The following is a 26,670-nucleotide window of genomic DNA, read 5'->3' as shown; positions in this document are numbered from 1 at the left end:
TGATTGGCTGCGAGGGCATTTTTTTTCGCGGGAGATGCTGCAAGTGGCGGGAAGTGAGCAGCACTTCCGGGTCTCGTCTCGCTTCAAATCATCATCGCCGGAGGAGTAGCAGCAGCAGCGACTACGGCAACCACCATCATCATCATCAGCTGCTGTAAGGACTAGGATATCATCATCAGCAGCAGCAGCAATAACGATCCCAACGTCCTCGGCACGGAAGAAAGTCGCAGCAGAAACGGTCAGAACTTTTAAAGTATTTTGTCAATGTTTACGAAGCATCACACCCGAGGGGTGTGATGTTGTTGTTGTTGGTGCTGCATCGTGCGTGTCCGTCCCTTTGTGTGTCCGTGTCGTCGCGTCCGCTTCTATCTCTCAGAATCAGAATATTTATTTATCCTGGAGAAATACGATGAGCTGTGAAGCTCTTTTTCACAGATGTTCAGTATGGATCCGACCGTTACAACAACAAGCTCCCTCATGTGACTGTCCCTGTGTCTTTGTGTAATCTATGGTTGTACTATTGTATGGTTGTACTATTGTGGGTGGTAGCGGTGGTGCAGTGTTATGTCACTGTTGAACATATTTCGCACCGTACATAGCCAATCGTGATAATCGTTGGTGTGTGGAGGGGGGGGAAGGACCACAAACTAAACACAAAGCCGTTCTAAAGAGTTTTCAGTGGTTAACCACGCGGCCAACATCAGTAGCGAGTGATATCTGAGCAGGTCCTGGGCCTCCCGTAGGTTTACTCGGCGGCTTGGCTGGGCGTGGTGTTGGCCACCCACCCCCTCGTGTACGCTCCCAACCTGCATCGGTGCTAACAGCCCTTGAACCAAAACAGCAGCCTGTTAAAGTCTATCCGGGGGATATTTGTACTCGACCGTGTTGTCATCACCCGTGTTGGTCTTTGCCTGGCCTGTGTCCGTCTGTGAGCTCACGAGTTCACGATCTCTCTCTCTCTCCCTATGCATCGTTCTCCGGCCCAACTCTCAAGCAATCCGTCCGGTGCAAGGCCGTACAACACAACCCCAGTGTTGCCATCTCCTATCATCATACTTAATTATGTTATCGGAATTTCTAGTGTAGTCATTGAATGTTGTTAATGTCCGCTTTCACTTGCGAGTGTAGTTAATTTTTTTAATGCACGGCGCTTTGAGATACTTTAAAATTACAGGCGCTCTCTAATACATTTATTAGTCTGCACGACGCAAATAACGTAGTGCTGTTCTGTGTAATTAAATGGGTTTGCGGCAAACGAGGACCCATACCTAACGGAGAGGGTCCCTGGCCATTCTATTCTTGCGTGTGATGGCACCAGCAATGCTGTTCAGGAGCTCGATACCAATGACTGTTCAATTACTGCTTCTGGCCATCACGAAAGGGCTTCAGCAGAGAGCGAGTTCGCGTCGCTGTTGTTGAAAGAGCGCAGACCACCGTGGGTTCACTGCGGTCCGTAGTCTTGGTTGCATGGCCACAGTCGAACTCCTGTTGCTTGTCTTTAACGTATCTCAGTGGGTCTCTATGTATCTCTACGAGCCTGTCTCTCAGGTCCGTAGTCTTGGTTGCATGAGCACAGCCACATTTCTGGGGCTAGTGTCTTTAATTCATCTGTATGGTTCTCTATTTGTTTATGGGCTCATCACGTGTTCCATTATTTGGGTTGCGTGGCCACAATCGCACTACCGTGGCTTGTGGTTTTAATTTTCAATTTAATTTCCCTTGCCTCCTAAACATCTGGAAGGTCAACCGTATTTGTCCAGGTCAAGATTGATTGTGCTGATGAGACGCTGAATGTAAAAAAAAGAAACTGTTTTGCATGTGTTGAACCAGCACTGGTGAAATCTGTCAGAAGGCCGTGTGGCTGATGGGATGAATAAAAAAATAATTTTACGTTGATCATAGCGTGGTCGTAACACCATCTTACTCGGAGTAAGAAGTGCCTGGGTTCGATTCCCGACGACTCCATCAATCGGCTCTGTCGAGTAGCAGAGGATGCACGACACATTTTATTAACGCGGTCCGATCCACTAATCTGTTACGAATCGTCGTCCCGTGCAGCAGGAAACGAGGGGGGAGGTGGTGTGACGCGTCCACTTTTGTGTTTGTTTTACAGGTACCCAAACCCAGCTCTGCGCTACCCCCGTGACCAGTCCCTCAACCCCCTTGTGCGACATCGATGGCCACGCCACGCGAGCGCGCCATCGCGCGCAACAGCCTCGTGTCGCTGCTGCAGGCGGTGCTGCACGGGGCGCACGCCGCCGTGGAGCTGCGCGACGAGACGCAGGTGCGCGGCCTCGTGCTCAACGTCGACGCCTTCATGAACGTGCGGCTGGCCGACGCCGAGCTCAAGGAGCGGCGCTCGGGCCGCGTGACGCGGCACGCGCAGGTGCTCGTGAGCGGCCGCAGCGTGCGCTACGTGCTGCTGCCCGACCGCGCCGACCCCGTCGCGGCGCTGGCCGCCCAGCTGCGGCGCGACGATGACGCCGCCGCGAGGGCCAGGGCGCCGCGAGCCGGGCGCACGGAGTTCGCGAGGAAGTAGCCGAGGGGCCGCGCGGCGCCCGCGTGTTGTGCGTCTCTCTCCACCCCCCCCCCCCCCCCCCCCCCCCCGTTGCCGATGCTGTTTACGCACCGCATTTGGCTGTGGCAGCAGTGCGAACCGCTGTGCCACCGCTTTTCCACTACCTAACTGCGTGCAGCCTCGCAACCACGCACAGCCACACACAACTATGCACAGCCACACAAAACCACACGCAGAACCATTCGCAGCCACACGCAGAACCATTCGCAGCCACACGCAGAACCATTCGCAGCCACACGCAGAACCTTGCGCAGCTATGCACAACTATGCGCAGCCACACGCAGAACCACGTGCAACCACACACAGAACCACACGCAGCCACATGCAGAACCACACGCAGCCACACACAGAACCACGTGCAACCACACGCAGAACCCTGCGCAGCCATGCACAACCACACGAGCGTGTGAGCAATGCTCGTGAACGGAGTCCTGTTGCCGTGACGATACGAAGTACGAAGATTCGCGAGTTTTAACCAAGCTGAATGTGTTTTTACCCCACTGCTCTTGTATAGTTTCTCCGTGCTCTGCTGTACTGATGAATAAAGGTTGCTTGAACGTTGTTTTACAATCATGGACACTGGTATACGTGGACTCGCACGCAAAGATCTCCCCCCCCCTCCCCCCGTATAGCCTCTAACGAGCTGTTGGTGCAAGTGCTGTTAGTGAGCACGCACCTATGAATGCCGGCACGGCACACGAGGGGGATGGGTGGTCAACACCACGCACGGCTGCCTGGCTGCTCATTGCTGATGCGTCGTTCACACGGCAGCAGCCAATTGACAGCCATGGGCGTTCACCACCGAGCGGCGGTGACGTCACCACGGTGCTTGTGCCAGGATAGGTGCACCTTGAAGCCAAGTGAGGTATGGAAGACTCGCTACTGGCGGGAGGTCAGGGGACAGACCCGATTGCCATGGGTTTACTGAGATGACTGACAGATGCATCACCGGTACCCGCCCCCCCCCCCCCTACTGTGCCAACTTGCTGCAATTTAGCCACCCAGCGCTCCGCTCGTTGTGAGCGTCGCTCCTCTGCCCTTCGTTGTTGTTGGAGGGCGACTGCCTTTAACTGCCCAGTAGCAGCGTCCTTCACGAGCCTCCTCCACAGAGGCCGATCTTGACACCCTGGTACCGATCACCGGCAAGTTCACTCAGCTCCACATCCTGTACCACGTCACTCCAGAGCCCTTGGCCGTGCCCGTTTAGCCCCCGCTGCGTGGTTAGATGGAAGCTGCGCATACACGCACACACGCGCACACACAGACACACGCACATACAACAACAACCGCCATTCGCCACGAAGTGGCGGTGACGTCATTACGACGCTTGTGCCAGGCCATGTGCACCTTGAGGCCACGTGAAGTGTCGAACGCCCGCTGGCAGGAGGTCACGGGGCATACCCAAGTGCCATGGGTCGACTGACTAAGATGACTGAGATGACTGGCTAATGCACCACCTGTGTCCCCTACTGTGCCAACCTGCTGTGCTTTAGCCACCCGGCGCTCCGCTCGTTGTTGTGAGCGTCGCTCCTCCGCCCTCCGTTGTTGTTTGAGGGTGACTGCCTCCAAATGCCCAGTAGCATCCTTCACGAGCCTCCTCCACAGAGGCCGATCTTGACACCGCTGGTACCAGTCATCGGTAAGTCCACTCAGCTCCACGTTTTCCTGTACCACATCACTCCATCTCTTCTCTAGCCCGTGCCGCGCCCGTTTAGCCCCCTCGATCCGGTCGAACAAAAGCTGTTTTGGCATGCGGTGGCTGGGCATGCAGGCTACATGACCCAGCCAACGCAGCCTTGCCTGCCAGAGGAGCTCACCGATTGGACCTTGCCCAGATCTTTCAAGAATTTGTGAGCGCCTCACACAATCCAGCCTGGTTAAACCCAGGATGGATCGTAGGCAGGCTAGCCTAAATGTTTCTTACCGGCGAAGATGTTCCATGAGGGGGGTCCACGTTTCGCAAGCGTAGAGAAGGGAGGGAATGACCGTGGCCGAGAAGACCTGAAGCTTAGTGCGGAACGACAGACCAGGTAGCTTCCACATAGCATTACGCAACCGATGAAAAGATATTGCCGCTCGACTGATTCGGAGTGAGACCTCTGCTGTTAAACTGGAGCCGGTCATTAGCACACTGCCCAGGTATGGGAAACTCTCCACTCTCTCCACAACTGCCCCATCACCGATTGGGAGTTGTGTGGGTGGAGTGTCCGATGGTACAAAATACCGAGGCAGGTGCTTAGTTTTGGTGGGGCTGATGGTAAGGCCCCATCTCTTAGTGGCACGCTCCAGTCTCAGCAGCAGCGTCTCCACTCCTCTGAATGAGCAGCTATTACCAAATCATCGGCATACATAACGTGGTTGAGCAATAGGGAGCCATCCCTTGACCGCACCCGGGCATCGATCAGCCTCCCATTATATCTGTACCAAATAAGATTCCCCCGGTACAGCTATTGAAGGCTTCACTAATTACGTGGTCAAAATAGATGTTAAATAATGTGGGAGCCAGAGCAAGCCTCTCCTCAGCGTGCCTGGCAAGGCGATGTTGAATAATCCTTGCCAGGACCTTTCCCGGCACACTGAGGAGTGAGATGCCCCTGTAGTTGTTACATTCTGTGCGGTCTCCCTTCTTAAAGAGGGGGACCACCAGGGCATCCTTCCAATCCTGCGGAACCCGTCGAGTGGTCCAGACTGTTGTTATGATGTCATATAGGGCAGTCTGTGCACAAACGCCACCCTCCCTCAGCATTTTTCTTGGGAGATCATCTCTGCCCGCTGCCTTTCCTGGTCTCAGACTCCGGATCGCCTTCAGTACTTCCTCAACAGATGGCACCTCAGCCAGCCACTCATAGGGGGTGACTTCTTCCAATATTTGAGGCACCGCAGCCTCAGCAGGGTCATCCCCACTTTGTGTCACGATGTTTTCCTGGCTGAGGGATTTTCCCTCTCCCAGGACCTCACAGAAATGCTCAGCAAATCTGCAAACCTGTTCCTGGGGGTCAGAGATTGGATCACCGTTTTTTCCCCTAATGATGGTAATAGATGTGGCGCTGCAGGTTACTTTTTTGATGGAGTTAAATAGAGATTTGTGATCGCGGGCCACTGAGGCAGACTCCATCTCCTCAGCAACCCGCGACCACCACCCATCCTTGCAGCGCCTCACGGCTCTCCGAACCTCCGAGCGAAGGCTGCGGTAAGTCTCCTCATTTTCTGACGTGGGATTCTGTAGCTGATGACAGTGGGCCTGTCGCTTTTTCTCAACTATCCTGAACACCTCCTCTATCAGCCAGGGTTTCTGGGGAGGTCTGGACCGCGTACCCAAAGCAGCCATTGCAGCTGCATGAGTCACAGTCCTAAACCTCGCCCATTTACCCTCGACATCAGGAGTGGGGGACGATGCCAACCCCAGCCGCAAGCGATGATGAAATTCTCGCTTGCAACTTTCATCAGATAACTGAGACCAGGCCACTTTAGGTTGGAATGGGGTCCTGTGTGTACACCCACCACCGGAGTGAAAGAATGGCAGGCGCATCTTACAGATGACAAGTCGATGGTCAGAGGGCAGATCAGCTCAACGGTAGGTCCTGGTGTCAAGGACATGGGCTCGCATCTGCTGGTCCGTCACTATGTAGTCCAGCAGATGTTCTTGCTTGGACCCGGCATGCATCCATGATGTTGTGTGGATGCACCGATGCCGGAACAGCGTGTTGGTAATTACAAGCCCATGGGCTGCACAAAAATCTAGCAGCCTCCTACCGTTGTTATTGAGCCGATCTGGCCTATGCCCACAAATCACTCCAGACCAGGTGCCAGCATCATGACCAACTCGGGCATTGAAGTCACCCAACAAAATGACTCTATCCCGAGGGGCCACTTTCGCCAGCACCTGTGACAGGAGGTCATAGAAGGCATATGACTCATCGGCTTTGCCTGCATCCCTCCACGGATGTTCGTCTTCGGTGGGGGCATAAGTAACCACGACCACCACTCCTCGCCTCCGGTTGATGGGAAGGTGAGCCCAAAGTAGCCTGGGGCTTACAGCTTCCCACACCTCACCGCCACGGTCCCACGCCCCCTTCATTCTTTTGTTCAAAAGAAGAGCCACACCCTGTTGTTTGGCAGTCTGCTGCCTCGAGTAGAGGACTGTCCACCCCTCGTGGTGGCAGGAGCCAGAACCGGTCAGTGCTGTGGGGGGAGGGCCAACTCCGATTGGCTCCTCCCCTCATGGCGTCTGTGACCACCACAGGGGCTAAACGGGGGCTCTGGACGTCTAAAATATCGCACGCACATACACACACGCACATACACGCGCGCACACACGCGCGCACACACACGTACATACACACACGCACATACACTCACGCACACACACGCACATACACACACACGCACATACACACACACACGTACACACACACGCACATACACTTACACGCAAACACACACGCACATACACGCGCACACACGCGCGCACACGCACGTACACACACACGCACACACACACGCACATACACACACACGCACACACATACACACACGTACATACACACACGCACATACACACACACAGCAGAGTGTCTCGGTTTCTCAAACACTGCCATGGCAACCGGAGTGAGAGAGTCTCGCAGCTCGCTTCTCCCACCCCTGTGCCGGAGAAGGGAGACTGGAACTCTGCATCGCCTCGTACGTACGTTACGTGCGTACGTGTGGGTACACGCGTGTGTCTGTGTGTACACCTGTGTGTGTACACGTATGCGTGTACGTGTGTGTGTACACCTGTGTGTACACGTGTGTATGTGTACACGCGTGTGTCTGTGTACACGCGTGTGTCTGTGTGTACACGCGTGTGTCTGTGTGTACACGCATGTCTGTGTGTGTGTACACGTGTGTGTTTATGTGTACACGTGTGTGTGTGTACACGCGTGTGTCTGTGTGTACACGCGTGTGTCTGTGTGTACACGCGTGTGTCTGTGTGTACACGTGCGTGTGTGTGTACACGTGCGTGTGTGTGTGTACACGCGCGTGTGTGTGTGTACACGCGCGTGTGTGTGTGTACACGCGTGTGTCGGTAGCGGTTAGCGCACTGCGAACACGGCCGACCCGAGTTCGATTCCCGACCATGACCAGTGACGATTATCTGAACGGGACCTCGGCCTCCCCTAGGTCGACTCAGCCTCAAATGAGTACCTGGTGCGGTGTTTAAACATCGCCACTGGGGAGACAAAGGCGGTCGGGCGTGGTGCTGGTCACCCACCCCCTCGTGTACCGTACCGGCCTTCATAGGTGCTACTGGCTAACAGCACTTGCCCCTACAGTCTGTTTAGGCTATAGGGGGGACCTTTGTCCCTACTTTATATGTGTCGGCGAGCTGTGGCGCAGTGATTAGCGCGCTTCGCTGGGCTAAAGCGGAGTTCGATTCCCAGCCACGGGTACTGGCCCTCCCCTAGGTCGACTCAGCCTTTAAATGAGTACCTTGCGCGGCGTTGTGAAAATAAAAGCGGCTGGGCCCTGGCCCTAGCCACACCGCTGTTCCAGTCTTCATGGGTGCCCGCTAACAGCACTTGCCACCCCCCAAACAGCCTGTGTGTGTACTACACGGGGGATCTTGCGTGTGTGTGAGATGGTGCGGGTGACATCAGCGCTTGTGCCAGGCTAGGTGTGCACTTTGAAGTGTCGAAGACTCGCTGGCACAGGAAGAGACCCAGGTGCCGTGGGTTGACTTGTTGACTGGGCCGGTGCATCACCTGTGGCCCCGACTGGGCCAACGATTTGGGGAGACAATATCAAATTGCGATTTTTCTGACAGATTTTGCGATTGCGATTGCATTTTTAAAGTCAAGCTTCAGTTCAATATTGGCTGTGTCATAGATTTAAAACATGTGATGGAGCATTACCACGTGGTACCATCAAAATATGAACTGTTCTATCAATTATAATGCAAGGATGAGGACTTGAAATATATGAATTGCTTCCAACATGCATTTATTAAAATGCTTTAATTGAAATAGAACAATCAAACATAGAACAATTGTTAAGTTAAATAAATAAAATTATTATAATAAAAAAAATATAAAACGATTCCAATAAAGAAAGTAATGATTTTTTTTAAATCGCAAAAAAATCGCGGCCTTTGCGATTTGCTAATCGCATTGTTTCAAACTGAAATTAATCGATTTGAAATCGATTAATCGTCCAGCCCTAGTTTTGGACGCCCGTCGCTCTCTGCTCGTTGCGAGCGGCGCTCCTCCGCCCTCCGTCAGTGCTGGAGGGCGACTGCGACAAAATTGCCGACTAGCCTCAACGTGCACCTAGCCTGGCACAAGCCCCGTGGCGTCGTCACCGCTGTACCCCCACCCCTCCCCCTAGAAGTGACTGCCCCCCCCCCTCACCCCTCCACCAAAACCACCAGAGACCTCGCTGCGTCATGGCACAGGGGCACGGGGACTCGGGGAGACCTGTCCTCTGGCGACCCGAGTTTGGAGTCAAACCGGTGGCGCGCAGCTCGGCAGGAGGCGGCGCTGCGAGGCTGGGCGAGACCGCGTCGCCGTGGCTGTCGGCACGCTCCGTCAGCCGCCTGCAGGTGAGTGGAGGGGGGCTCCACGACACACAAAGGTAAAGCTGCCCCCCACCCCCCATAGCCCACACAGGCTGTTGGGGCAAGTGACGTTAGCGAGTAGCAGCTTTGAAGGCCGGCACGGCGCGCGAATGGTGGTGGCTTGCCAGTACCACGCCCGGTCGCCTTTGTCTCCCCAATGCCGATGTTGACTACACAAGGGCGGTTCGAGGTACAGTATTCGTGACCGATGTTGGCTGTGGCCGGGAATCGGAACTCGGGTTGTTGGGTTCGTCGGGCGGTGCGCTAACCACTGTGCCACCGCTCCTTCCTCGCCACACAATCTCACAGGACAGGTCCCGAAGAGAAACTCAACTTTTAGACTCAAGTTGAGTTTGCAAGTGGGCCGCGTTTACGAGAGTTTGCGATGCCCGCCCCAGAGAGAGAGAGACGGAGCTGATTGATGATCATCGCTGTCATCACTAGTGCATGACGATGTGGTGATGATGACCCGAGATGTGATGATGATGGTGCGCTGATGTGATGATGGTGATGGTGCGCTGATGTGATGATGGTGCGCTGATGTGATGATGCTGCACGCTGTGATGATGGTGATGGTGCGCACTGTGATGATGGTGATGGTGCGCGCTGGGATGATGTGATGATGGTGCGCTGATGTGATGATGGTGATGGTGCACGCTGTGATGATGGTGATGGTGCACGCTGTGATGATGGTGATGGTGCGGACTGTGATGATGGTGATGGTGCGCACTGTGATGATGGTGATGGTGCGCGCTGTGATGATGTGATAATGGTGCGCTGATGTGATGATGGTGCGCTGATGTGATGATGTGATGATGGTGCGCTGATGTTATGATGGTGCGCGCTGTGATGATGGTGATGTTGCGCTGATGTGATAATGGTGCGCGCTGTGATGATGTGATGATGATGTGCGCTGTGATGATGTGATGATGGTGTGCGCTGTGATGATGTGATGATGTGTGCTGTGATGATGTGTGCTGTGATGATGTGTGCTGTGATGATGTGATGATGTGTGCTGTGATGATGTGATGATGTGTGCTGTGATGATGTGATGATGTGATGATGTGCGCTGTGATGATGTAATGATGTGATGATGTGTGTGATGTGATGATGTGCGCTGTGATGATGTGATGATGGTGCACGCTGTGATGATGTGATGTGATGATGTGATGATGGTGATGATGGTGATGATGTGTGCTGTGATGATGTGATGATGGTGATGATGTGTGCTGTGATGATGTGATGATGGTGATGATGTGATGATGTGATGATGGTGATGATGTGTGCTGTGATGATGTGATGATGTGCTGTGATGATGATGTGATGATGGTGATGATGTGATGATGGTGTGCGCTGTGATGATGTGATGGTGTGCGCTGTGATGATGACCCGTGATATGATGATGATGATGGTGCGCTGATGTGATGATGGTGCGCACTGTGATAATGGTGACGCTGCGCTGATGTGATGATGGTGCGCGCTGTGATGATGTGATGATGTGATGGTGTGCGCTGTGATGATGTGATGATGTGTGCTGTGATGATGTGTGCTGTGATGATGTGTACTGTGATGATGTGTGTGCTGTGATGATGGTGATGATGTGCGCTGTGATGATGTGATGATGGTGATGATGTGACGATGGTGATGATGTGTGCTGTGATGATGTGATGATGTGTGCTGTGATGATGTGATGATGTGTGCTGTGATGATGTGATGATGTGTGCGTGTATGCAGGAGCGAGCGAGCGTGGACACGAGACGGAGCAGAGCCACCACTCAGCCCTTGCTGGATTCGGAGGAGGAATTCGCGCGTGTACGAGCGACACAAAGACAAAGATCCCCCGTATAAGCCTTAACGTGCTGTTGGGGCAAGAGCCTTTAAAAGCCATCTCTTTGTTTTTTGACCAAACTATTTGGAGAGCCGCGTCACACGCACAGCCACGTGTACACACAGACACACGCACAGCCACGTGTACACACAGACACACGCACAGCCACGTGTACACACAGACACACGCACAGCCACGTGTACACATAGACACACGCACAGCCACGTGTACACAGACACACGCACAGCCACGTGTACACACAGACACACGCACAGCCACGTGTACACACAGACACACGCACAGCCACGTGTACACACAGACACCGCAGCGGGTGTCTGGCAGCACGCATTCTGACTTGAAATGTGAGGATGGACTAAACTAAGTCCATTTAGTTCCACTTCCCCCCCCCCCCTCCCCTAAGTTATTATTTAACACTACAGTTTGTTGTACATTCTGTCGTCACCAAGACATTCCATAGTGACACATTCTCTGCTATATTGAAATCAATTATCTTTACGTTAAATTAAGTTTCAGATTTAAGTAACAAACACGCACACACACAAAAAAACAAACGTCTGCCCGCAACAGGGAACCCAAAGAGCCCCCCCCCCCCATATTGCCGACTCCTGATCGATTGGTTCCCGTAGCAACTGGATGCCGCTACGCTCACCTCATTACCCCAACCCCCCCCCCAACCCTTGCAGCAGGTGCGCGCTTACCTGGCGCACGAGGAGGTGATGCGAGTGCGGCGCGCGGAGCTGAGCTTGGCGCGCTGGGAGGAGCGCGCGCAGCGGGAGATGAGCGCGGGGCCCGGAGCTCAGCTGGAGCCCGGGCCGAGGCTGAGCGCGCAGCGGGAGCTGCACGCGCGCTACTTGGCGCACGTGGGCGAGAAGGTGCGCGGGAGGAGGCATGCCGCGCTCGACATTCACGCTGCGTGTTACCGATATGACACAGATCTCCCGTTGTAGCCTCAACAGACTGCTGGGGGCAAGTGCTGTCAGCGAGCACCTGCGCCTGTGCTTTACACCCAGACCGGCATTCGGGGTCAGAGCATTTCTAAGACCAACGCCGGAATGGCAGCCAAAGGAGCGGAGCACGCCGAGCGGAGACGGAGCGACGAAACCGGCTCGTACGGAGGGGATCGATGGATGCCTACTTCGCAGGGCCGTGAGAGAGATAGCGATGGCTGAGAGGAAGGGGGACTTTATCCAGCAGTAGATCGATCATGGCTGACGATGTAAATCTTTGTTGGTGCGGTCAGGGCTTCGTGTTCCTGGACTCGTTTGACCCCTGGGAGTACGACCCCTTCGCTCTGTCTCCGCGGGGACGGGCCCTGAAACAGGTAGGGGCCACACAGGACATGCGAGCTGGGTGGGTGGGTGGGTGCACAGACAGGTGAGTCTGTGGTTCGTTATGAAGAGCGGTGGCTGAGTTGGTGAATGAGTAGGAAGGTGAGTAAATGAGTACGTGGGTGGGTGAGTGGACGAGTGAGTGGATGGGTGAGCGATGTGCTAAGCTGGTTTGGCGAGTTGGTGAATGAGCGTCAGAGTTGGTGAGCGAGTGAGTGAGTGGGCGAGTTCGTGAGTTGGTGAGTGAGTTTTCAGTTTCATTTATTAGGTAAAACCTTGTGAGCCATGCGGCTCTTGACTCGGGTGCCACCGCAACAAACAAAAACATGAACAAGTGACAACACGCAACAGAAAAATCCAGGAAAAAACAGCAAAGTCTTCCAGAAAAAATACCGCATTTCAACGCTGTGTGCAAAAATCCCAGTGGGATGCAAGTCAAACAATAACAACCATAAGACAATGTAGATTAAAGTTATCAGGCTAACTTTGTACTACAACAAACAAACATGGCTAAACCAAAACGTTTTCAAAATCACCAAAATAAAGCTATAAAAACAATGTAACAGTGATCATAGGGACTGTGATTCAAATTTAACAATAAACGATATACTTAACATGTACGACCAAACTTTGCAGCCATAGCTGGCTGCATGAGTCACTCCATAATAGCAGGAGTATCAGTAGGAGTATCAAACATTTTCAATACACCTTTAAAGATCAGCACACTATAATCAAAACTCACGATCATACTTTGCAGCGGTCATCTGGAACGATACATTTGATTTCAGGCCATTCTGAATAGCAGTGGCAGCTAGGGGTGTACAACTCCTATAGAGCAGTTTTGAGTGAAGATCTCACAGGTAGTGATCCAAGTTGCAGTTTATTGGCGATAGCATTCCAGACCCTGGGGGCATCAATAGAAAAGGCCCTTGTACGGCAATAAGGAATGTGAAGCTGGTGAATGAGCGAAGACCTTAGGTCACATTTGTTCTTCGAAACAGTGAGGAGGTCCAGCAGGTAGTCTGCTGATTTTTTTGTAAGTACATCGTGAAACAAATAAGATCTGATGCACAAGCCGTCGAACATTAAGAGATGTTAAGTTTGACACAATGTAGAGATCGCAGTTCAATGCAAATCTGTGGGCCGAGTGATAAATTGAGTCAAGCTTCTTCAGTATAGTGCTGGGGGATGATTTATATACGATGTCACAGTAATTAGTACAGGCAGTATGGTAGCTTTTATCAATTCCAAGCGGAACATAGCGGGGAAGCAGTGCTTGTGTCGATACAGAAAACCAATTTAAAATTTTGTCTTTTTACCAATATAATCAATGTGATCTTGAAAATTAAGTTTTGAATCAAAGATGACCCCAAGATACTTATAGATCTTGACTTGCTCTATTTGATAATTATTTAAGGAATATAATTGGGGAAAATAACTTCCTGCTTATGTCCTGGTGAGAAGCATAGCACCTTGGTTTTGGAGGTATTCAGGACTAGTTTAAGAGCAACTAGCTGATGTTGTAGTTTGTTGAAATCACCCTGGAGCTTAGCAATCACGTCATCCGGAGAGCGGCCAGCAGTAATCAGTATCGTGTCATCTGCAAACAGATTTACCATGGAATGATCCGGGTCAGTGCCCAAGTCATTGACATAAAGAGAGAACAAGAGGGGGCCGAGGATGGAACCCTGTGGAACTCTGTGGAACCCCTTTTGTTATCTTAACACTGTTTGACCTCCAACCATCTGTGACTACAGTTTGGGTGCGAGAAGAGAGGTACTTTTTAATCATTCTACTGCGTGTCTGGAGAAACGGAGGCAACTTAGTTTACTAAGTAGGGTGTTGTGGTCGACTGTATCAAAGGCTTTGGACAAGTCAAGAAAAAGACTGGCGCAGCACTGCTTATTATCAAGGCTACTGTAAATGTGATTCAGAGAGTCTAATGTAGCAGATGTGGTGCTGTATTTTTTTTTGGAACCCAGATTGTTTTAGATGTAGTAGATTGTTGGTGGACAGGAAACTGCTAATTTGGTAGTTCAATATTTTTCAAAATTTTTCATCAACGGGGACAAAATTGAGATAGGTCGGTAGTTATTTGGATCATCTTTAGGGCCCCCTTTGTGAGGTGGACGAACATAGGAATGTTTCCATTCTAGAGGTACTGATGCTCCTTTGATGGACAGGTTGAAAATATGGGCTATAGGTTTGTATATTAGGTGACCAACAGTTAGCAGAGCAAAGACGGGAATACTATCTGCTCCGGTAGAGGAGGTCCCTTTGAGGTAGGACAGTTGTTTCAGAACATTATTTTCGTGGATAGGCTGTAAACTAAATTCGTTTAATGTATGGACAGGGGTGTAGGAATTTGCATGAGCAGGGGTGACTCCCAATACATTATCAAAAAGGTCACCAGCTTAAAAAAATTAAGGTTAAAATTGTCGACTATTTTTTGGGGCTCTGAAAAATAGTCCCCATTTCGGTTAAGCGCAGTGGGCAGATGATCTGTGTTGTAGATGCCTTTTCGATACATTTGATTGTTTTCCAGAAGATCCTGGCATTGCCATGTGATTCCAGGAGAGTTGAAGAAAAATAAGCATTTTTTGCATGCCGTATTTTTTTGACTCATCTATTTTTTAAAATCCTGTATTCTCGCCAGTCATTGACCAAAATTACTTGTCTGAGCACATGCCCAAGCCTTGTCCCTAGTTTTCATGTGCTTAGTAATCAAAGGATCAAACCATGGTGAGCAGTTGACTTTAATTTTAAATTTAACCAACGGAGCATGTTTGTTAAGTATTTGGAGAAACGTGTACCTGAAGGTCTCCCAAGCCGTAGTCAGATTGAGGATATCACAGACCTTGTCAATATCCGAGTGAAGCACATCATTAGTAAATGCCTGTATGCTGAAGTGTCTCATGCAGTGCTTATCAACCAATTTAGGGGGGGGGGGGCTTTGGGTCTGGCTGATGATCTCACTCCAAATATGAAGGAGTGATCACTAAGGTTATTACCCAGAACACCAGTAAGTGTGAAATTCACACTTACATAGAGTGGGTGAGTTGCTGAGTGAGTGGACGAGTAGGTGAATTAGTGGGCGAGTTGGTGAGTGGGCGAGTTCATGAGTGAGTCTATTGGTAGGTGAGTGCGTGGGCGAGCGAGTGAATGAGAGTGGACGAGTAGGCGAGAGGGCGGGTGGGTGAGTGAGTTGGTGAGCTGGGTGAGTTTGCTCACCGCGCGTTCCCGTGTCTGCGCTGCAGAGATTTACAAGCGCGTGCCCGAGGCTGGGCCACGCGAGGCGCGGGGCCACGTGCAGCACCTGAGCCCCCACCAGCACGCACCTGAGCCCCCACCAGCACGAACCTGAAGCTCCCACCAGCACGCACCTGAGCCCCCACCAGCACGCACCTGAGCCCCCACCAGCATGCACCTGAGCCCACACCAGCACGCACCTGAACTCCCACCAGCACGCACCTGAGCCCCCACCAGCACGCACCTGAGCCCCCACCAGCACGCACCTGAGCCCCCACCAGCATGTACCTGAGCCCCCACCAGCACGTACCTGAGCTCCCACCAGCATGTACCTGAACTCCCACCAGCATGCACCTGAGCCCCCACCAGCATGCACCTGCACGCACCTCCCAAACCCACACGCACATCCACAGAGCTGCACACCTATCCCTACACAAATACAAAGATCCCCCGTGTAGTCTTTACAAACTGTAGGGGCAAGTGCTGTTAGCGAGCACCTATGAAGGTCGGGACGGCACACGAGGGGCTGGGTGGCGACCACCACGCCCGGCCGCCTTTGTCTCCCTAGTGGCGATGTTTACACACCGCACCAGGTATTCATTTGAGGCTGAGTCGACTTACGGGAGGCCCAGGGCCGGTTCAAATAATCGTCACTGGTGTTGGCCGTGACCGGGAATCGAAATCGGGTCGCTGGGTTCGTAGCGCCGCAGCGCCACTAACCGCTGGGCCACCGCTCCACATCTGCCCTTGCACTTTTCGTCACGTGGGCCCTACCGGAAGCACTTGTCACCACACTGCAGGTTAGAATACATGCTCACCCACTCACTCACCCACCCACTCACTCACCCACGCACCCACTAACTCACTCAGCACACTGCAGGTCAGAATACACGCTCACCCACCCACTCACTCACCCACGCACCCACTCACCCACTCACCACACTGCAGGTCAGAATACACGCTCACCCACCCACTCACTCACCCACCCACTCACTCAGCACACTGCAGGTCAGAATACACGCTCACCCACCCACTCACTCACCCACTCACCCACCCACGCACCCACGCACCCACTCACCTACTCACCCACTCACCTACTCACCCACTCATCTACTCACTCACCTACCACACTGCAGGTCAGAATACACGCTCACCCACCCACTCACTCACCCACTCACCCACCCACTCACCCACCCACTCACCCACGCACCCACTCATCTACTCACTCACCCACTCACCCACCCACTCACCCACTCACGCACCCACTCACCTACTCACCCACTCATCCACGCACCCACTCACCTACTCACTCATCTACTCACTCACCCACTCACCCACCCACCCACCCACTCACTCACCCACTCACCCACTCACCCACTCACTCACCCACTCACCCACCCACCCACTCACCTACTCACCCACTCATCCACGCACCCACTCACCTACTCACTCATCTACTCACTCACCCACTCACCCACCCACCCACCCACTCAGTCACCCACTCACCCACTCACCCACTCACTCACCCACTCACCCACCCACTCACCCACTCACCCACCCACCCACTCACCTACTCACCCACTCACCCACCCACTCACCCACTCACCCACCCACTCACCCACGCACCCACTCACCTACTCACCCACTCATCTACTCACCCATTCACCCACCCACTCATCCATTCACCCACTCACCTACTCACTCACCCACTCACCCACCCACTCACCTACTCACCCACTCACTCACCCACTCACCCACCCACCCACTCACCTACTCACCCACTCATCTACTCACTCACCCACTCACCCACTCACCCACCCACCCACTCACTCACCTACTCACCCACTCACTCACTCACCCACTCACCCACTCACTCACCCACTCACCCACCCACCCATCCACTCACCTACTCACCCACTCATCTGCTCACTCACCTACCTCCCAACATCGCCTCACCCCCCTTGCCCCCCTCCGCCCCTCAGCTCGTATAACATTGTTCAATTAAAGGAACCTGTTGTCATCGATGACAAACATGATGGTGCTGAATGTTGCTGGCCGCTTGACGTTTTTCGGGCTTCTCGGCAACTTTTCACGATCCCCGCTGCAGCCCCTCGCAACTCCTCGCCGCGTCCGCTAGAGGCCGCTGTCGCGTCACCTGAGAGCAACAGCGCGCCACTCACTCATCCGAGTAACCCGTCCTGTCCTCCGATGCGAGCACATCCCTGGAGGAGACGGAGCGATGAAATGAGAGCCAGGTGGGATCGTTGCGTCTCAACACCGTGACAGGTGGCGACGGCTTGGGGTGGCCTTCATCCAGCAGTGGATTGATCATGACCGACGACGACGATGATGATGATGAATACGTGACTACAATTCAAATAAACGATTTTACTTACCAGATAAAGTCCACCGAGCTATAATACTCTTTTTCAAAGCAACCTGGCCACACGTGATAGCTCAACGAAGTGGCTTATCATGTGGAAATATCTAGCAGCCAATGACTCTAAACGCGTGATCTTGACTCTTAACGTGGAGGGAAACCCCAGAGGGCCCGGGAGATAAATCCAAGCGATGACGGGGAGAGAGAGAAAGATACAAACTCCAAATATACAGCAGCAGGCATCGTCAGGGTCGGGACCGAACCCACGACCTCCTCCATACCGGGTGAGGTCGTTAATATCTCGCCACCGCGATGCCCAGCGGAAGTGACCCTGGGATTTAAAGGTCAGCGCCGGGCAGCTGCCGAATTCAACATCGGGCCCCGCATCTGCCGGCCACCCCAATTAAGTAATCAGCTGATCGCGTCGCCTGCAGTTAGCAAAAGCCCGGGCGGAGCTTCCGGTCCTGCTGACCTGGAGCTACGAGGGCCGACGCTCCGTGCAATAGCCAAATCGAGCCAGGGGTGATTCCCGAATGTGCATCGATGCATCGGTGCTCAGCTCCCGTTTACAGCCCTGAGCTGGTGATGGAAATTGCACATTCACGACGTGACGGGAGGGAGTCTATATAAGGACAACCACTGCTGGCTTTCCCACGTGATAGTAACTCGTGTTATCGATCCCCGGATGGAGGGATACTGGGCGGCCTCAACCCATAACCCCCCAAACCAGGAGTTGAACTCGTTGGCCGTGGTGCACAAACACAGCCAATAAACTCACGTTAATCAACGACACTGTGTGGCTTTAAATAAAGAAAGTATGTATGATAGCCGACGTTTAGGGCAATGGACCTCTTACTATTAAGGAAGGCCACTCCCGAAACGTCACCTATTGTATATTTATGTTTTTAAGGCTACACAGTGTTCGTGAAGAATGTATTGAGTAAAAAACATATAAACTGTATTTACCATTTGCAAGGCGTGTTTGTAGGCAGCATCTAGTACTTGCAAGTTGGTAGTAGGTGATTTTATCTACCCATGTATAACGATGATGGGTTGGACGCTGCGGTGCCGCGTCATATAGAGCCGTGTGTGTGACCGTTGGGAGCCACTCGGATTAATCCACCCGGTGGGAGCCACTCGGATTAATCCACCAGGTGGGAGCCACTCGGATCAATCCACCCGGTGGGAGCCACTCGGATTAATCCACCCGGTGGGAGCCACTCGGATTAATCCACCCGGTGGGAGCCACTCGGATTAATCCACCCGGTGGGAGCCACTCGGATTAATCCACCCGGTGGGTGCCACTCGGATTAATCCACTTGGTGGGTGCCACTCGGATCAATCCACCCGGTGAGAGCCACTCGGATTAATCCACCTGGTGGGTGCCACTCGGATCAATCCACCCGGTGGGAGCCACTCGGATTAATCCACTTGGTGAGAGCCACTCGGATTAATCCACCCGGTGGGAGCCCCTCCGATTAATTCACTTGGTGGGTGCCACTCGGATTAATCCACTCGGTGAGAGCCACTCGGATCAATCCACCCGGTGGGAGCCACTCGGATTAATCCACTTGGTGAGAGCCACTCGGATTAATCCACCCGGTGGGAGCCCCTCCGATTAATTCACTTGGTGGGTGCCACTCGGATTAATCCACCCGGTGGGTGCCCCTCGGATTAATCCACTTGGTGGGTGCCACTCGGATTCATCCACCCGGTGAGAGCCACTCGGATCAATCCACCCGGTGGGAGCCACTCGGATTAATCAACCCGGTGGGAGCCACTCGGATTAATCCACCCGGTGGGAGCCACTGGGATTAATCCACCCGGTGAGAGCCACTCGGATTAATCCACCTGGTGGGTGCCACTCGGATCAATCCACCCGGTGGGAGCCACTCGGATTAATCTATTTGGTGAGAGCCACTCGGATAAATCCACCCGGTGAGTGCCACTCGGATTAATCCACCTGGTGAGAGCCACTCGGATTAATCCACTTGGTGAGAGCCACTCGGATTAATCCACCTGGTGGGTGCCACTCGTTGCTGGTGTCGCTGCTGCCTCCGTGGCTCACCTCCACTCCAGGTAGTTGCTGCTGTCACCGCCGAGTCCTCTGCCTTTTCTCTGCCCTGAACTCTCCTTTTATCCACAGCCCCTAGCCACCCCTAGCCAACGGGAGAGCAGAGTCATCAGCTGCTACCTGAGCCATCACGCCCGACTGCCCACCCGATTGCTCCAAATCAGAACTCCGCGCACGGTTCCAGACAACCAGCTGGTTCACTTGCAAGAGCCGTGCCAAATTGACCAATGGAGAGCGAGTTTAATTTTGTCAACCTGGTGGGGGAGATGACGACGATGACGGTGACGATGGGGTGTGAGTCATCACTCCGCGCGTGCAGGTTCCACCAATCGCGAGCGAGGGTGGCGACTCTCTTGGGTCGAAGACTCCCGCACGCGGGCTCGGAAGAGCCAATCACTGATGAAGTAGCGTCAGCAGCCAATATCTATATATAAAAGGGAAATTTGTGAATGTGTGTCTGTTCAAAATGTTTAGCATACTTCCCGACATGCAACAAACTTTAAATTTGGCATGTGGGTAGCTTCCAGACTGTACACAATGCAAAACGTATAAAAAATAGACAATTGTATTTTGGGGGGGGGGGGGCGCAATAATGGATATATTTTTCACGGCAAGTGAGCGGTGACGTCACACCTGTGATGTCACCCGCATGCGGCAGCGTCACGCAGTGTGCCAGTGACGTCACGCACCCCCCCACCCCTAACCCCCCGCGTAGGCCGTGGATTAATCCAAGACAGAACCCAAGTCCCGGGCAAAGCCGGGTAGTAAAGCTAGTTGTGTATATATAGTATCATTATTCTTTATATATGTGTGAGAATACAGATGCAGAAGCTACGCATGGACACCTAAACATCCCGGCGTCAGTCTTCGATTGACTCACATTGTGCACTCATTGGTCTCTTAACCTGAATTGATGACCACGATGGTGTTACGTGATGGTGTGATGATGATGATTATGTATTGATGATGATCAAGTGAACAAAAATATTCATGATTGTGAATGAGGAAGACGTGATAACATGATGTGACATCATGCAGTAATGTGACACTGTTATCACGTGATGTTAATTATGTATTGATGATGATGTGATGATGATAGTCATATAATCAAGCTATGATTGTGAATATCGATAATGTGATATCACAATATGATGATATGGTTATATGATGATGTGATGTCATGATGTGCTTATTATCTGACAATGTGGCGATGATCATGATGAGAAATGGTGGTCGTGATTGTGGATACGATGCCAGGGCGCTAGCGCAGTGGTCACACACCAACAAGGCCCAGAGTTCGATCCCCGACTCGGGCGACTTTCTGTGTGGAGTTTGTACGTTCTCTCGCCCTGTATCTCCGCCAGGTTCATCCGGGTCCCCCAGTTTCCTTCCATAGCTAAACCCACACCCACAGTGGAACTGGTGTTGGTCAAACCAGCCCAGTGCTAAAAAGTCACCGGCAAATGACTCAGTTGGAAGCACACAGCGGCAGTATCGCCCCGCGACTGTGAAAACCTGGCAGGACCTTCTTGAAAATGAGTCTTGAGACTCCTGAGTAAACAAGCGTGACAACTTGACTTCAAGCTTTCGTGACTGCAGGAATTCAAATTCTTTGGGTCTTTCGGTAAAGTCGCGTAGAACAAAGACACAAAGAATGAGCGTGACAACATTCACTATTCTGGCAACTGCATGATGATGATGGCTGTCGCTCGCGCGGATCGCCCTCCAACACGGGCAGAGCCTCAATGAGTGATGATTTGATGATGAGTGAGGCTGTGAGTGACGTCATGATGAGTGAGGCTGTGAGTGATGTGATGATGAGCGAGGCTGTGAATGATGTGATTATGAGTGAGGCTGAGTGATATGATGATGAATGAAGCTGTGAGTGATGTGATGATGAGTGAGGCTGTGAGTGATGTGATGATGAGTGAGGCTGTGAGTGACGTCATGATGAGTGAGGCTGTGAGTGATGTGATGATGAGTGAGGCTGTGACTGATGTGATGATGAGTGAGGCTGTGAGTGACGTCATGATCAGTGAGGCTGTGAGTGACGTCATGATGAGTGAGGGTGTGAGTGACGTCATGATGAGTGAGGCTGTGAGTGACGTCATGTTGACGTATCTGCGCAAGCTCGAATCCTGAGCAGCACAGCGAGACCCGGTCTCATTGGGGTGAGTCGCCCCTCCCCTCAACCCTCCAGCACCCTCCCCTCTCCCTTCCCCTCCTAATCCTGGATCACTCCCGTCCTACCACTACTCTACCCCTACTCCAGCCCCCCACTACTCTACCCCTACCCCAGCCCCCCACTACTCTACCTCTAACTCAGCCCCCACTACTCTACCCCTAACTCAGCCCTCACTACTCTACCCCTACCTCACCCCTACCTCAGCTCCCCACTACTCTACCCCTAACCTAGCCCCCCGCCCCCCCGTCTATCTCCCTCCTTCCCCCTCCCCCCTCTCTGTCTCTCCCCCTCTCTCTCTTTTTTTACGATCAGAGTAAACAAGAAGATGCTCGGCGTAATCGGCTAATCGGCACTTTGCTTCGTTCATCATTTCGTTTTTTTTTCTTTATTCAATGCTTTGCGTTATGTTCCACCCCCCCCCCCCCTTTTAAATGAAAGATTTCACAAAGATTTCACGCTCTGCTCTCATCCTTCTTACCCCTTCCCTCTCTCTCTATACCCCCTCTCTTTGCCCCCCTCCTCTCTCTCTACCCCCTCTCTTCCTATTCTGTCTATGTTCCCCCTGTTTTCTATGTAATATTTTGTTTTTTTTGTAACTACGACAAGTGCTGCATCTGCACCCAGCCCTTCTCGCAGTCCTACGGCCTCCCACGGGTAGCTCACAATCTGCACGCACAGAGCTCTCTACCGTCATCTGCCACCGAGCACACGGCCTCCTCCAGCGCCCACTGCTCCTTGAAGGCCGGCACGGCGTGGGTCAGCCGTGCATGGCGGAACTCCGGCCCACTCACCCTGGCTCCGACCAGAGCGCGGAAGATGCCCAGGCTGCTGGCCGGACGTTTCCCCTCCAGGGCCACCTTCCTCGCCCTGTGTATGGAGAGCTTGGCGTAGCCGAAGAGCACGTTGACCAGCCCCTGAAGATGTTGGGGTCCGTCGCACTTCAGGTATCCACCTCTCTCCCCCCCCTCTCCCCTTCTCTCCCCCATCTCCCCCTCCCCTCTCCCCTCCCCCTCTCCCCCCCTTTATCTCCCCTCTCCCCATCTCCCCCATCTAGGCTACTGCTAAGGCGCCGAACGGAGGCTCTGCGCTGACGTCGTCCGTCGCTGTCGCAAGCCTCTCTCTTGATTCACGTCACATAAATAAACAGAAAGGCCACAGAGACACACAGTGGACACTATCAGAGTTGGGGATGTGTCTATCTGTGTGTGTCTCTGTATGGCTATGTCTGTCTCTGGCAATGTCTGCGCTTGTGTCTATCTGTGTGTGTGTCTATCTCTCTGTGGGGAGCGGTGGTGTCGCGGTTAGCGCGCTGCACTACGGGCTCAGTGGCCCGAGGTCGATTCCCGCTCACGGCCAACACCAGTGACAAAAATCTGAACCGGTCTAGGGCCTCCCTTAGGTCGACGCAGCCTCAAATGAGTACCTGGTGCGGTGCGTAAACATCGCCACTTGGGGAGACAAAGGCGGCCTCGGCGTGGTGCTGGCCACCCCACCCCCTCGTGTGCCCTGCCGGCCTTTATAGGTGCTCGCTAACAGCACTTGCCCCAACATTCTGTTACGGCTATACAGGGGATCTTTATCTTTGTGTCTCTGTGTATGGCTATATGTGTGTGTGTGTGTGTCCAGCTATGTGTCTCTCTCCGTGTCTCCGTGCCCGGCGAGGTGGACCCTGCCGTTCTGGGGGGGGGGGGGGGGAGTTCCCGGAGGGCCGCGGGGTCCACGTGGACCTCGCCCACGTGGACCTCGCCACTCGCCCCCACCACCTCGGCCGCCGCCTCCGCGAAGCCCTCATGGGAGGCGAGGGGGGGGGAGACCCCCCCCCCCTTCCCCGCGGGGTATCCCCTCGCAGAGCCAACGGGGGGGAGCGCGACCCCCACAGCAGCCCTCAATTGGGTCGGGGGGTACCTCGATCCCCCCTGGAGCCCATCGCCGTAGTCCCGCAGACCCCGCGGACGAAGGACTCTGGGCGCGAGTCGAGGGGTCCCTTGCCCCACGCCCCTTCACCCCCCAGGCTACCTCCTGTGTGTCGGGATGTACCAGCGGTGTCAACATCGATCGGCCTCTGCGCAGGAGGTTGGGGAAGGACGCTGCTACCGGGCAGTTGGAGGCAGCCGCCATCCGGCAACAGCGGAGGGCAGATTGAGCTACGCTCTCGACAGCGAGCAGCACAGGTGGCGTGGTACGGCTGCCAGTCATCTCAGTCAGTCAACCCGTGGCACCTGCTGCCTCTGTTCCGTGACATCCTCCTGTCAGCAGCGAGCCTTCGACGCTTCACGTGGCCCCGGAATGCACCTAGCCTGGCACAAGCGCCGTGGTGACGTCACCGCCGCTGAGCGGCGATTGGCGGTTGTGGTTGTGCTGTCATGCACCGCTGTGTATGGTCATTGAATGTACCGTACCGTTCTCGATCCACTGCTGGATGAAGGCCTCCGCGTGCTGTGGCGGGTTGTTGTGTGACCGCTGCCACCATCTGCGTCTCCCGTCGACAGCTCTCTGATATCTCTCTCTCGTCCATCACTCTAATCTCTCTCGTCCATCTCGCTAGTCTCTCTCTCTCGTCCATCTCGCTAGTCTCTCTCTCGTCCATCTCGCTAGTCTCTCTCTCGTCCATCTCGCTAGTCTCTCTCTCGTCCATCTCGCTAGTCTCTCTCTCGTCCATCTCGCTAGTCTCTCTCTCTCTCGTCCATCTCGCTAGTCTCTCTCTCTCTCTCGTCCATCTCGCTAGTCTCTCTCTCGTCCATCTCGCTAGTCTCTCTCTCTCTCGTCCATCTCGCTAGTCTCTCTCTCTCTCGTCCATTTCGCTAGTCTCTCTCTCTCGTCCATCTCGCTAGTCTCTCTCTCGTCCATCTCTCTCTCTCGTCCATCTCGCTAGTCTCTCTCTATCGTCCATCTCGCTAGTCTCTCTCTCTCTCTCTCGTCCATCTCGCTAGTCTCTCTCTCTCGTCCATATCTCTAATCTCTCTCTCTCTCGTCCATCTCTCTAGTCTCTCTCTCGTCCATCTCGCTAGTCTTTCTCTCTCGTCCATCTCGCTAGTCTCTCTCTCGTCCATCTCGCTAGTCTCTCTCTCTCGTCCATCTCGCTACTCTGGAACTCTCCTCTAGAACTCTCTCTAATCTCTCTCTCGTCCATCTCGCTAGTCTCTCTCTCTCTCGTCCATCTCGCTAGTCTCTCTCGTCCATCTCGCTAGTCTTTCTCTCTCTCGTCCATCTCGCTAGTCTTGCTCTCGTCCATCTCGCTAGTCTCTCTCTCTCTCTCGTCCATCTCGCTAGTCTCTCTCTCTCTCTCGTCCATCTCGCTAGTCTCTCTCTCTCTCGTCCATCTCGCTAGTCTCTCTCTCGTCCATCTCGCTAGTCTCTCTCTCTCGTCCATCTCGCTAGTCTCTCTCTCTCGTCCATCTCGCTAGTCTCTCTCTCGTCCATCTCGCTAATCTCTCTCGTCCATCTCGCTAGTCTCTCTCTCTCTCGTCCATCTCGCTAGTCTCTCTCTCTCGTCCATCTCGCTAGTCTCTCTCTCGTCCATCTCGCTAGTCTCTCTCTCTCGTCCATCTCGCTAGTCTCTCTCTCTCTCGTCCATCTCGCTAGTCTCTCTCTCGTCCATCTCGCTAGTCTCTCTCTCTCGTCCATCTCGCTAGTCTCTCTCTCTCGTCCATCTCGCTAGTCTCTCTCTCTCGTCCATCTCGCTAGTCTCTCTCTCTCGTCCATCTCGCTAGTCTCTCTCTCTCGTCCATCTCGCTAGTCTCTCTCTCTCGTCCATCTCGCTAGTCTCTCTCTCGTCCATCTCGCTAGTCTCTCTCTCTCGTCCATCTCGCTAGTCTCTCTCTCGTCCATCTCGCTAGTCTCTCTCTCTCGTCCATCTCGCTAGTCTCTCTCTCTCGTCCATCTCGCTAGTCTCTCTCTCTCGTCCATCTCGCTAGTCTCTCTCTCGTCCATCTCGCTAGTCTCTCTCTCTCGTCCATCTCGCTAGTCTCTCTCTCGTCCATCTCGCTAGTCTCTCTCTCTCGTCCATCTCGCTAGTCTCTCTCTCTCGTCCATCTCGCTAGTTTCTCTCTCTCGTCCATCTCGCTAGTCTCTCTCTCGTCCATCTCGCTAGTCTCTCTCTCTCGTCCATCTCGCTAGTCTCTATCTCTCGTCCATCTCGCTAGTCTCTCTCTCGTCCATCTCGCTAATCTCTCTCTCTCGTCCATCTCTCTAAACTCTCTCGTCCATCTCGCTAGTCTGGAATTCTCCTCTAGAACTCTATCTAATCTCTCTCTCTCTCGTCCATCTCGCTAGTCTCTCTCTCTCGTCCATCTCGCTAATCTTTCTCTCGTCCATCTCGCTAGTCTGGAACTCTCCTCTACAGCTCTCTAATCTCTCTCTCTCTCTCGTCCATTTCGCTAGTCTTTATCTCTCATCCACGGTAAGTGCTGGATGACAGCACTTGACCCAACATTCT

General features: G+C 53.4%; 2 protein-coding genes across 3 annotated transcripts; both read left to right on the top strand.

The window, feature by feature from the left end:
- Positions 1 to 27: 27 nt before the first annotated feature.
- On the top strand, positions 28 to 3,143 carry LSM10 (LSM10, U7 small nuclear RNA associated). Its single transcript, XM_032973528.2, has 2 exons — positions 28 to 238; positions 2,114 to 3,143. Exon 2 carries the CDS (start codon positions 2,177 to 2,179, stop codon positions 2,537 to 2,539), a length of 363 nt encoding a protein of 120 aa, XP_032829419.1. The 5' UTR covers positions 28 to 238; positions 2,114 to 2,176; the 3' UTR covers positions 2,540 to 3,143.
- A 3,634-nt stretch (positions 3,144 to 6,777) lies between these two features.
- On the top strand, positions 6,778 to 17,646 carry LOC116953369 (protein FAM228B). Of its 2 annotated transcripts, none has more exons than XM_032973516.2 (6): positions 6,778 to 7,262; positions 8,985 to 9,155; positions 10,905 to 10,982; positions 11,703 to 11,891; positions 12,260 to 12,340; positions 15,605 to 17,646. In XM_032973516.2, exons 2-6 carry the CDS (start codon positions 9,000 to 9,002, stop codon positions 15,665 to 15,667), a joined length of 567 nt encoding a protein of 188 aa, XP_032829407.2. In that variant the 5' UTR covers positions 6,778 to 7,262; positions 8,985 to 8,999; the 3' UTR covers positions 15,668 to 17,646. The 2 variants fall into 2 exon arrangements, with proteins under 2 accessions (XP_032829407.2, XP_032829405.2); XM_032973514.2 differs by having other exon boundaries at positions 6,780 to 7,258.
- Positions 17,647 to 26,670: the final 9,024 nt, after the last annotated feature.

This window comes from Petromyzon marinus, chromosome 51 (assembly GCF_048934315.1).
Source record: "Petromyzon marinus isolate PM22_M1 ecotype Great Lakes invasive population chromosome 51, UKy_Petmar_22M1.pri1.0, whole genome shotgun sequence".
Classification (NCBI taxonomy): domain Eukaryota; kingdom Metazoa; phylum Chordata; class Hyperoartia; order Petromyzontiformes; family Petromyzontidae; genus Petromyzon; species Petromyzon marinus.
This window is presented reverse-complemented; position numbering and strand designations above follow the sequence as displayed.

What these genes read in the sequence shown, in the direction of transcription:
- LSM10 (XM_032973528.2), top strand. Translation starts at nt 2,177, where the DNA reads ATGGCCACGCCACGCGAGCGCGCCATCGCGCGCAACAGCCTCGTGTCG.
- LOC116953369 (XM_032973514.2), top strand. Translation starts at nt 6,800, where the DNA reads ATGGCGTCTGTGACCACCACAGGGGCTAAACGGGGGCTCTGGACGTCT. An exon ending in CTGGAACTCTGCATCGCCTC is followed by an intron (nt 7,259 to 8,984) that starts GTACGTACGTTA and finishes CAAAACCACCAG; the next exon opens with AGACCTCGCTGCGTCATGGC. An exon ending in CGGAGGAGGAATTCGCGCGT is followed by an intron (nt 10,983 to 11,702) that starts GTACGAGCGACA and finishes CAACCCTTGCAG; the next exon opens with CAGGTGCGCGCTTACCTGGC.